Genomic DNA, 11,856 nt, shown 5'->3' on the forward strand with positions numbered 1-11,856 from the left:
AATTAATGCATGTGGCAGAGCAAAATGGGATTTTCAGGTGAAGACTATCCCTGATTGTCTTACTTATAATCTCCTAAAAATCCACTTATAAAACGGTAAATGTCCACCTTCTTTAAAATCATAGCAGTGGCCCCTGATTGTGTGCCTTCTCACTGGAGTCATAGGGACAGCATACAAGTAGTGTGATTTATGGAAGCCTGTTCAATTATCATGTAATCCTACAATAGCATTTTAATTTTCTCACATATGTATGTGCTATTTGAGTAAAATTTTAAATTAAAATGCAATAATCCAATTACATTTTCATGTTCACATACTGCCCCGGCCAACATTTGTATGTGGAGCCCACCTGTGTAGTAAATGAGCTGAAAAATGGGTCCTACATGGGATTGTCCACAGGTTCCATAATGGCCTTATGTCAGTTGCCCACATGGGATTTTACCCAAGTGAGCGCCAGATAAGATGTCCATTTAAGGCCCATACCCACTTGGTACCCAGGTAGCCGTGGCATAACCCATGTGTGGCCCACTTGGGTAAAACCACCGCTTCACTGAACTGAGCTGTTTCACTGATTTTGGTACAGTTAGATAACTTTAAGTTAGGATTCAAGTCACTTTTTTACACTTCATATAAGTATGTTAACCCAGATTGGTGGAAACCTTGGCATGATTAAATAGTATCATATCTGAAAATCTTTTTAAAATGACCACATATTGAGCATTTCAAATTAATTTAGTACCACTTTCCCATTGTGAGAGTATTCAACAAATAAATATATCTGAGTTGTGAGTCTGGTGTCATTTAATTACACCTAGCTACAAAAATAAAGCCTGCATTTCCAAACATCACTGTCAAATGTTAGTGTTTTCATTAGGCTAACATAGCACTAACAGCATATACATTTTGTAAACTTGCAAACTTTGCACTTCTGGAAAAAAAGAATACCCTTTGACACATCAAAATCATTACATCATCAGTTTTGAAAAAAAAAACATAAAAATGTTATGTTAAAATGGTGATGTTGTAACATAATTTGGTATTATTACATTTTTAATCAAGCTAAGTTTTATTACATTTTCAGGCAATATCATATTTTGAGGAAATTATTTCAGTATTGAGTGCTACAGAACTTTTGTCAAATACAGTATGCAGTAGTAATCCCCAAGACTTTGTTGTGCAAAATCGGTGGAGTTCCCTCTTTTAAATCCATTAAATGAAATGTACAAGATTGTTAAATTTTGGGGATTAAAAACATTTTAAAATTTTAGATCTGGACTGATGGAGGAGTAGTGAGAGATGAGTCTGTCAGCCTCTCTCCACCCAGTGAGAAGAGCTCCGTGGACGGTGGAGTAGTAGTCTGGATGAGTAGCCTCTCCAGCAAACAGCACCTGCAGGGGCTGAAACACACCCAGGCAGTTAGAACTGTGAGCAAATGACCCTTTGCCAAGCCCCTCCCCTTTGTGATGTCCCACTAAACTGTCGGAGCTAGTATTGAGCCCTCCCTGAAGAAATATTATCATAATTTTGGAAAAAGTGGTTCCAGAGAGAAGCAGGCAGTCTGTGTTTGAAGGATATATCCAGGATGTCAAACTGACTCAGCAGCAACAACAGGTTAAAAAGACAAAGATAGTTAGAAGCTAAAGCCGAACTATAGGCTACAGATCACAGTGTAAAAGTGAACCACCACATCATTGCTGATGACCACAGAAGACAATGAATATAAAGGGAAACTTTGCAGATATTCATCCAGCTACATGTCATTGCACTGTGTGCAGATGATGAACAGTGTTTGGCTCCCCCTGTGATGCTGGCGAAGGTCGGGCAGGGATCTCGGGGGGAAGCCAAACACCATTCGTCTGTGCACAATGTGATGACACACAGCTGGTTGAATATCAGCAAAGTTTCCCTGCTTCCCTTCACTGGTTCCTGTACAGCAGGGTCGGTCTTTATTCAGCCTTATAATCACTAGTAAGCAAACGTAAGTAAAGCAAATGTGTGTATCTTCTTCAGTAGGCTGTACCTTGAGTAGCTAACTAGTTAGCCAGCCTTACACCTTTCAGGGTTTGGTTTTGGAACAGGGAAGAGATCTCCTACCAACCTCTCCGGGTAATCAGTATCATTAATACACATACCCCAGGCACAACGTTTAGCTCAAAATCCACGAACCAGTCTGCATGTAAGGGGCGGGACTTTGCGAAGGGTCATATTTTGTGAGTTAGCGTAAATGTACTCTGTACGTGTGTGTGTGTGTAAATAAAACATGTTTCTCTGTGTACCTGTGACGGTGATCCCAGGGGCTCCCTCATGTTCTCCAGGTCCTGCACTGAACAGCCTATTCCTGGGTGAGAGTACGATCCACATGTCCAGGGGTCATGAAACCACTGGGACCGCAGGACTTTCCTCGGGGTGATGGTAGGATTTCCTAAATACACAGAGTTAGTCTGCGAGTGCTGACAAAGATCTAAAATGATCAGGGCTCAGAAACATTTTTAGAAAATATAAAGATCCTGCTGAGGAAGTGATTCACTCTGAATGAAGGAGAAGTGTATCCCAATGCATGCGACTTATTTAGACTCACCTGTAAATCTGCGGATGAGTTGTGTGATGGTGTGTGTGACCTCCTGTTCAGACAGTGTCTCCATATACTCTGACTCATGCCCAGCAATCCAGCCGCACAGAACATGGCCATACCTGAAAGGTAAACCAAAAACATTACTGCCTTCCTAATCAATGTATTCACCAGTTATTTTCCATTAAATACAACATGAACAAGGCAAGCAGCAGCATTTGTGGTTGCTGACCTCTCAGTGGGTTTCAGCACAGTGAAGCCAAACAACTTCTTCATCCAGGACCTCTGCACATCTGGCACCTGGTCCACCATGACATCCTGAATCATGACAAGAGATAAAACAGATAAAATGAAATGAACAGAATCTCTGTATTATGAATGCTGATTAGACTAATTCAGGCCAGCATAAGAAGTTTCATTCTGAAAAAATAATTTTAAATACTTTCCCTATATTTTCAAACTGTACAATGACAACAGGACGGTGAAAATCAAGGAGCTTGCATGTGTCATCCCAGTCATTAGGGTCAGCCTCATTCTGATACTGTGGCTTTTAAAAACATGCTTAAGTCTTTCTATGTGCACTTATACTTATCTGAGCTTGAAGTCATAAATGAGGAAATTCCAGGGGAGCAACAAAAATCACTGGACGACCCCATCACAGTGGAAGAAATTCAAACTCAAGGCTCCAGATCAGATGGTTTTCCAGGCCAAATTTTTAAAGACATGTGAACGAGCTCTCACCACTCTTGTTAGACATGTATGGTTCATCTCTTAAAATGGGCTCTCTACCTCTAACACTATTATGCCTTGATCTTGATCTCATGAGATGCCGAGAAGGTGTTTGATAGGGTGAAATGGTCTTTCTTAATTAGTACTGTGGAGGCTTTTGCCTTTGGGGAGAGATTCATCTGCTGGGTTAGGTTACTGTGTTCAAACCTGTGGGCAGCGGTTCAGACAAATGGCATGTCATCTCAATTTGACTTGCACAGAGGAACAAGACAGGGATGTCCTCTGTCTCCCCTCCTCTTTGCGCTAATCCTAGAGCCCCTGGTGCAAGCTATTCACCAGGATCCCTTATTCCCAGGCCATCAGATCGGCCAGGTTTCACAAGAGTCAATGCTATATGCAGATGATATTTTAATGTTTGTAAAACAGCCTGATTAGTCGATGCCTACTTTTCCATCAAGTGGAGTCTTTCTTAAGGGTTTCAGGATATGACATAAATTGGATGAAGCCAGAGGCCCTCCCCCTGACATCCTATGGTATTATCTTTATTCATACATGTCTCACCTCATCCTCCCACACCAGGTAGATGACCTCACAGTCAGCATCCCACCACGGTGAATCAAACTCCAGAAAAATTTTATTGCTTGTTCCAAAACCTAGTCTCTGGATGGAGTGCAGCTTGTGTAGAGGGAGGGGAGGATGGAACAGGTCTGAATGGTGCTTCTTTAGGTATCCTGAACAAACAGAGCAAACCAGAACAAGTCGTGTTACGTTCAGTACTGAATATTATTATGTTGCTAAACACTCAAAGCAAAAAGCCTCTTGTCACTCATGCCTGTTGCTGATCTGTCTCAGGGAGCACTGACTAGCATCATTATTTTATTGTGGTACTATTCTTTAATTTTGTTGTTGCCTTTTTGGTTTTATGTCTACAGATGAGGAAGTTTATGAGAATAAAAAACTTAATGTTTATGTGGTATGCAAAACCATATTTTGGTACCATATAAAGATGAGGAAATTTCAATCAATATTCGTGGACATGAGCTAATCAGATCTCAAGATGCAGCCAAGGAAAGGAAAGGGTTCGGTTTGGGGACCTCACAATTGCAATGCTGCTTTTTGCTAATGATGTGGTTCTGTTGGCTTCATCACACTGTGACCTCCAGCAGGCACTGGGGTGGTTTGCAGCTGAGTGTGAAGCAGCACCTCCAAATCTGAGGTCATGGTTCTCTGGTTCTCTGGTGGATTGCCCCCTCTTGGCTGGGAGAGTTACTGCCTCAAGTGAAGGATTTCTAGCATCTCGGGGTCTTGTTCACGAGTGAGGGTTAAAAGGGCATTTGATCAGAATGCCTCGTGGGCACCTCCTGTTAGAGGTCTTCCAGGCACGTCCCTCTGGTAGGAGGCCCAGAGGCAGACCCAGAATACACTGCAGGGATATCTCATCTGGCCTGGGAACGCCTTGGGGTCCCCCAGGAGGAGAGGAATGCCTGGGGGGCTTTAATTGGCCAGCTGCCTCCATAACCCGGCCCTGCATAAGCAGATGAAAATGGATGGGCAAGCTACTCTCTCTCAAAGCTAGAAACCAGAGAACCAGAGTCATAGGATATAAAGTCTGGAGCTGCTCCATAGACTCACAAATGTGAGTTTTAGCACTCTAGGTTTTGGATTTGGGAGAGGGAGAGTCATTCACGTTTACTAATATATTTAGACTGCATTAGACCACAAGAATAAGTTTCGAAAGTGTGCGTAGTTCTCCGTTAATGAACATGTTTGATTCTACCTAGAGGAACTGTGACAATAGCATGATCAGCAGCAACCTTCTCCCCATCATCACACTCGATCATCACAGGGCTCTCTCTCTTCTCTGTGTTGTTCCAGTGGACACAGCGAACAGGCTGATTGTAGGTCACTAAACCACTGGGGAGCTCCGACATCAGGTTTTTGATAAGACCTTCAAAGCCACTGCATAAGAAAGAAAATGATGTTTCAGTCAGTGAGACACGTATTTGTGTCCTAAAACCACCAGTCATTAAAAATACTGAATCAGTAGGTTAGGTAGGAAATAATGACTTAATGAAATTGATTATAGAAGTAATTGTTAGTTGCTGCACTATATATAAGCAATGTTGGAGTACGAACCCTAGCAATGTACAGTCCATCCCAGGAAAAGTCTTGTATAGGCCAAAGGCATCCAGACCCACCTCATCCATGCTGTGAGCCCCGTTAATACAGCACTCCACCTTTAACATGTTACTGATCATACACAGTCGCAGAGATCTGGTGGCTGCTTCAACATCTTTCCACTCTTCTGCTGCTCGTTGTTGAACCTGCACAAGACAACAAGCAACAACACAAACTCTTAATTCTTGCAAGATGCAATTTATTATCAACAACATCTGAGCTGGAGTGTCACAAATATTGGTAGCTTGCAAACACACTGCCAGTGTTATTATTATTATTATTATAGTCACTGAGAGAAACGTACCTTTGAACGTATGAAATCTCCCACACAGGCCTGGGGTTCTCCTCCTTGACTCTCAAATTCTGCACACATTAACCTAATAAACAGCTCCTGAGCAGGATAGATGTCCTCAGCATTCAGTTTCTGACCTGCACACGACCCACAGAATACTAATTAGGAAAATATTATCTTGTTACACTCACATGCAACAGTAAATGTTCACTGACACCTGCTATATGTGCCATGAAATATAAACATTTCAGTTGGGTTTACTCTGCTCAAATACTGGTGGTCCATAAGAGAAGGCGTGTCAAAGCCTTGTTCTTTAGAATTACAGCACCATAATGCAGTTTACTCATTTTCTTAATCTGTATTATTCAATTTTTTTTTTACTATTGTCCTTGTACGTTGTCATTCATATGCATAGGTGGATTTCTACAAAGCACACACTTAAAAAGGAACTCAAGCCTAGGAATAACACACAGTATTAAAATACCTGATCTACCAGACTAGTCTGTGGCTTGTGTACCAGACTGCTGTACAAACATAATCTGAAATCAACCAAAAACTCTGTTTGCAAGGGTAGGAAACAATGACATGACTGTCAATATTCATCTGACCAACCTGAACTGCTGAAGACATTTGGAACCTTGGGGGGATATCCTTCGACGTCCGTAGCCTGGTTCTCTGGATTGAGGGCCTCTGGATCCAGCAGCCCGTACTTGCGGGCCAGACAAAACACTGGGTTCTCCTCAGACGGTCCATGGATCCAGTTTGCCCCTACCTCAACAATATTATCACCTGCAGATGGAAAACATTGTGCAGTGGCAGAAAAGAAAGTATCATTATTAAAATGGGATATGACTGGTTATTTTAGAGAAACAACATTTGCTAAGTCATCTCTTGCATTTATCAGTTAGTCACATGATTTACAGCAGACACAGCTAGTTCTGGTCTCAAACAAACAATACATTTTTGAAATTTGGTGCGACGGTACTGTAAGATCTGTCTCAGTACAGAATCCCATTTTCCACAGAAACACAGGTTGAATAGTAGCTGTAAAACGATACAAGGTTGTAACAAATACATCTTATTATAATACATCAGCCTTGCTCTACAGATCACAGGGAATGTCAAAAAGGGGAAACATGGGACTGAGAACAGAGGGCCCGCATGTGCAGAGAACCCACAAAGATACTTGAATAAATAGCCGTAGATGCAGAAAGGGCCCTTATTGCTGGTGTACAGGGTCCAGAATTATGTTCTACGCTCCTGCCTGAGAGGGACTGGCATAGAATTTAATAAAAAATAGATAGTGGGTGCCAAGATGGCGCCTATTCATTCCAATGGAGTTGCTTGCCTACACCATATGTGCATTCGCCAAAAAAGATTTCTAGCTTCCGGGTTTACTTCCCCAGTATTCGGCCCACTGAATATGCGCAGTAGTGTTTCTCCTGCCGGTCCTGCCCACATTGTGATTATGTCACAGATTTTTAAGTCGCTTTTCTCTGTTTGAGGAAAGTTTTACGTATAAAACACCCCATTGCTAAAAAATTCAGAATATAAAGATTCATTATTGACCTGGTTTACAGTTTAAGGTGTTCTGTCAACAGTTTTACAGATGTCTCTTTTTTCATGGTGTTCTATGGGGACAATACTTTCTGGGCCGCAGGGGAATTTCTGCTATAGTACAGCAAGTGACTAGGCTGAGCGGCTTTCCTATCGGGGCCTGGGGATTGGAAAGGTGGTTAAAAACCTGCTGTGGAATTTAAGACTCCAGAAGAAAATGTATAAATTGACTGAAAGAGAAAGTGCAGTAGTTGTAGTTGCTGTACACTGTTACTCACCCAGTCTACCAGTTTTTATTCTTCCTCCACTTCTTGCAGTTGCTTCAAGTATCCGCACGCGTCGAAATCCAGCATTGACAAGTCGGTGTGCCACTGCTATACCTGATATTCCACATCCTATTATAAATATTGTAGCGTTCACACTCATAGCCATAGATAGGTTTGTACTAAAGCATACAGTTTACTATGCTGACAGCTGAAAACACTGTAGCAAGGTAGACTGAGTGATTGCACCTCAGATGATTGAAGCATTCCCTGGAGTGCAGGACTGGCCTTGAGGTGATGGGAGGGTTTATGAGTCCACGAGTGCTGACAGAGATCATTCCAAAAATGACCAAGGCTCAAAAACACTGTTGGAAAATAAAATGTGATCCGGTGATCGAATTCAAAATTATGCCCAATTCAGTCAAAATTCTAACTTTTATAACAGAAAATGTAATACGGTAAATTCAGTATCTCATTTTGATTTAGAGAATCAAAAGATTTACTTGCAATTTTAACACCACACATAAAAGTTATTACTTAATTTTTAATCTCAAAAATGTTAATTACATTGAGTGATTATGGTTTTGTTAGTCCTCACAGTCCACACATGCCAAAAATGTGCTTCTGCAGTGTTACCCAACTAAGTTAACAAGTAACTGGATCAATATTTGCCTGGAACATCCTGAACCATTAGCCCACGGGACGTCTTGGGGGGGACATTTAGACTTCCTGTCTAAAATGTTTACTTGGCTACAAACTGCAGACTAACAAAACTTCACAAGTTGCATTACTGGTTCAAAATGGTTCCAAAATTAAAGTTGTTCACACATTACCAAGCCGTCATCTAGACGTCCATGGTAGGCACACTAAGTAAATACACTTTCTGCAATGCAATTAAGAAGCAGAAAAGTGCACTTAGATGTCTTAGTAGAGTGCAGATCTCCACTCTGCAGAGATCAAGTCTTTTAATTCTAGCAAATGTGGCACAGCACGTTTCAGGAGCATTCCAGAAGCTCATAAAAATAACTGTGTTGTCTGTTCTTGATGAAGGATTAATGTGTTATTAATAACTAAAACACAGCCACAAATCTTTGATCCAAGCATGGCATTTATAACTGGACTTTGAATGGTATTAACTCTGTTTGCGTGCTGTATTTGCCACTGTGTCTCTTGTCTGCGTGCTGCGTACAGTCTGACACCTGGTTGCTACCTTTGTAAAAATCCTTGACCTCACCTGATTGCTGTGGGGGGTATACGTCCCAAACACAGAAAATAAGAAGAAACTAGAATTACTGCCTTGTGGTTGTTTACCTCAGTGAACCCGTCAAGTTGCAGTTACAGTTTACATCCATGTCTGTGCCATGGATATTTCATATACATTCTCCCACTGGCAGTACAGAAGATCTTTACAATCAGTACAGTTTCAAGGTCGACACCCAAGATCAGTGTCACCAACTTAGTATTTGTTTCTGAGTTATGAGGTTAAGTAATGGCCAGAAAAGTATTTTTGCTGAATATTATGATGTCAAAGTCAAGTTGACCTTTGACCTTTTGGATGAAAAATGTAATGACTTCATCTTTTTTTTTTTTTTTTTTCATTTTATCCTGTTAGACATTTGTGTGAAATTTTGTCATAATTAGCATATGATATTTTGGGCTTTGGCTAAAAACATGTTTTTTGAGGTCACAGTGACCTTGACCTTTAACCACCAAATCTAATTAGTTCATTCTTAAGTCCAAGTGGACGTTTGTGCCAGATTTGAGGTCATTTCCTGAAGGCCTTATTGGGATATTCGTTTATGAAATGAGACGGATGCAAGGTCCTAGTGACCTTTGACTTTTGACCAACAAATTCTTATCAGTTCATCCTTGACTCACAGTGGACACTTTAGTGGAATGAGATGGACGCAAGGTCATAATGACTTTTGACCATCAAATTCTAATCAGTTCATCCTTGTGTTAAAGTTGATGTTTGTGCCAAATTTAAAAACAGTTCCCTCAAAGGGTTTCTTCAGACATCAAAAATGAGATAGACGCGGTCAGAGTAACCTTGACCTTTGACCTATGACCACCAAAATCTAATCAGTCCATCTTTACGTCCAAATGGCCATTTGTGCCAAATCTGAAGAGTGGAGGAGGTCATATAATATTTTAACATTGATCATAACATTTTAAAAGAGACAGCTTTGTTAACAGTGGTGGTTTGTGTAGCCATTGTAAACATCCCAACATGTGGATGGAGAATTCTTCTCACTATATTACTGATTAGCTCTGTTCCACCATTATTTAAACTTCTTTCAAGGTTCAAGGTTCAAGGTTCATTTATTTTCATTCCTGCATGGGGTATGTGAGAGAACGAAATTAGGTGCTCAAGGCCCAGTGACAGCACAATAAATAAAAAGAGGGGTAAAAAGAGGGGCAAAGTTAAGTTAAATACGTAAGTTAAAAACACATAGTTAAACGATAAATAAGGAAGTGACAGTCAATTTATGCAGTATAGTCAGCTCAGCTTGTGGGCTATGTATTATTCAGTAGTCTGACTGTCTCAGGAAAGAAACTGGATCTGAGGCGTGAGGTCCTTGCTTTAATACTGCTCAGTCTTCTGCCTGAGGGCAGTGGGGTGAATATGCGATATGAAGGGCGGAGTAGGGGGGTGGCTGCTCCTCCTAAAGTCGATAATCAGCTCTTTGGTCTTCGCCACATTTATGCGAGGTTTGCTCTGCACCAGACCTCCAGTTGCTGCACCTCCTGCCTGTACTCTGTCTCATCATTGTGGGATATTAGTCCCACAACTGCGGTGTTATCTGCGAACTTGACAATATGACAGCTCAGGTACCCTACCGAGCAGTGGTATGTCAGCAGTTTGTACAGCAGGGGGCTCAATACACAGCCCTGGGGGGAACCGGTGTTGAGGGTGGTGGCTGAGGACGTGCTGCTATGGATCCTAACAGTCTGCATCCTGTTAATCAGGAAATCCAGCACCCACGGTTTCTTGCTTGAATTACATTACACTGCCTTCATGATCTCCAGTGGTACTGCTATGTTTCGTCCAACATCATCCCAACCAAATCCCAAGAGGTCTAGACGGTGGTGGTGGTGGTAAAGGTGGTGAAGATGAGATGTCAGGAAGATGGAGAAGTGCTGATGATCTGGATGAGTAGAGGAATGAGCCTTTGCTTGAGCTTGTCCTGGACTCTGGATATAATGACTGGAGGTGAACAGGGTGGAGGAGGGCACTACAGCTCGAAATAAATTGACGGCTGACAGCAGCAGAGGAGAGAGCAGATTTAAAATTTTGCAGTAGCATCTTGATTGGCTGATGGAGATCGTGGCAAAGTTTCATTGGATAGATTGGAATTGGATTGGAAGAGTGAATACCCATAGTCAGCTGATAAGAGGAAGCAGTGGGGGTGGGATGGAGAGAACTGTGAATGGATGAGCACAAAGAAAGTCTTCCTGATTACAGCACATAAAATCCCAAATCTGAAAACTGTAATTATAAAACCATACACTGTAGATGTATTTGTAAATACAGTCTATGTACAAAACATGAAAAAAATGTCATATCTTGAGCTGAGTTAGAGAGCACCAAAATCATCTACCCACTCTCAGGCAAATCAAATGTGATTAAAACAGCTGCTGTAAAACTTAAGTAGTTCAACATTTTGGGAAACGTGCTTATTCTCTTTCTGTCTGTGTGAGTTTTCATGTTTTGCTTTCACCCACAGAGACTGAACAAAACAGGATCTTGTCTTGCCAAAATATATAGGCTATAGCAGAGCTTCTAAACTATGGAACAATCTCCCATCTGAGATAAGAAACAGTAAAATCTATCACACCTTCAAACAAAAGCTCAGGACCTGTTTTTTGGACAATCAGACATGTGAACATAAACAACACAGTACGTTGCTCACCATCACCACAACATATTGTTATTTTTGGATAAATTGCTGCTAACTTGCTTCATGTCTTTGCCCACTGCCAGACAGCCAACTCTGCATAGGTATGTATGCTGTATCTATTTTACTAACAGCATAGCCAACTTTCTGTAGCATGGCTTGTGCGTCAGTGCATTTGACCGTACATAATGACTGTTGTGTTTTATCTATTTTTACTTTCCATTGCTACTCTGCATGTCTGAGTGCAATGCCAATCTGTGTGTTGGTGCTTGGTGTTTCTTGCATGTCTGTTTGTGCTATCATGCAGTTTGTTGTTGTTGTTGTGTCATTGTATTGTACTGGTGCTCTGCTGTTGCTTGCTGCTTTGCA

The 11,856-nt window shown here is 41.4% G+C and overlaps 1 protein-coding gene across 1 annotated transcript; it reads right to left on the reverse strand.

The window, feature by feature from the left end:
* Positions 1–20: 20 nt before the first annotated feature.
* On the reverse strand, positions 21–7,866 carry LOC126406569 (peroxisomal N(1)-acetyl-spermine/spermidine oxidase-like). The gene is made up of 10 exons (XM_050070923.1): positions 7,604–7,866; positions 6,381–6,557; positions 5,781–5,905; positions 5,435–5,622; positions 5,076–5,257; positions 3,860–4,029; positions 2,802–2,887; positions 2,579–2,691; positions 2,277–2,422; positions 21–1,397 (listed from the first exon to the last, which is right to left on the reverse strand). The coding sequence occupies exons 1-10, from the start codon at positions 7,755–7,757 to the stop codon at positions 1,257–1,259; spliced, it is 1,482 nt and encodes a 493-aa protein (XP_049926880.1). The 5' UTR covers positions 7,758–7,866; the 3' UTR covers positions 21–1,256.
* Between the last annotated feature and the right edge of the window lie 3,990 nt (positions 7,867–11,856).

The sequence above is a fragment of the Epinephelus moara genome, chromosome 19 (assembly GCF_006386435.1).
Source record: "Epinephelus moara isolate mb chromosome 19, YSFRI_EMoa_1.0, whole genome shotgun sequence".
In the NCBI taxonomy this organism is placed as follows: Eukaryota; Metazoa; Chordata; class Actinopteri; order Perciformes; family Serranidae; genus Epinephelus; species Epinephelus moara.

What these genes read in the sequence shown, in the direction of transcription:
- LOC126406569 (XM_050070923.1), bottom strand. Translation starts at nt 7,757, where the DNA reads ATGGCTATGAGTGTGAACGCTACAATATTTATAATAGGATGTGGAATA. An exon ending in GTGCTGAAACCCACTGAGAG is followed by an intron (nt 2,692 to 2,801) that starts GTCAGCAACCAC and finishes TTTACCTTTCAG; the next exon opens with GTATGGCCATGTTCTGTGCG. An exon ending in ACTCATCCGCAGATTTACAG is followed by an intron (nt 2,423 to 2,578) that starts GTGAGTCTAAAT and finishes CTGTGTATTTAG; the next exon opens with GAAATCCTACCATCACCCCG.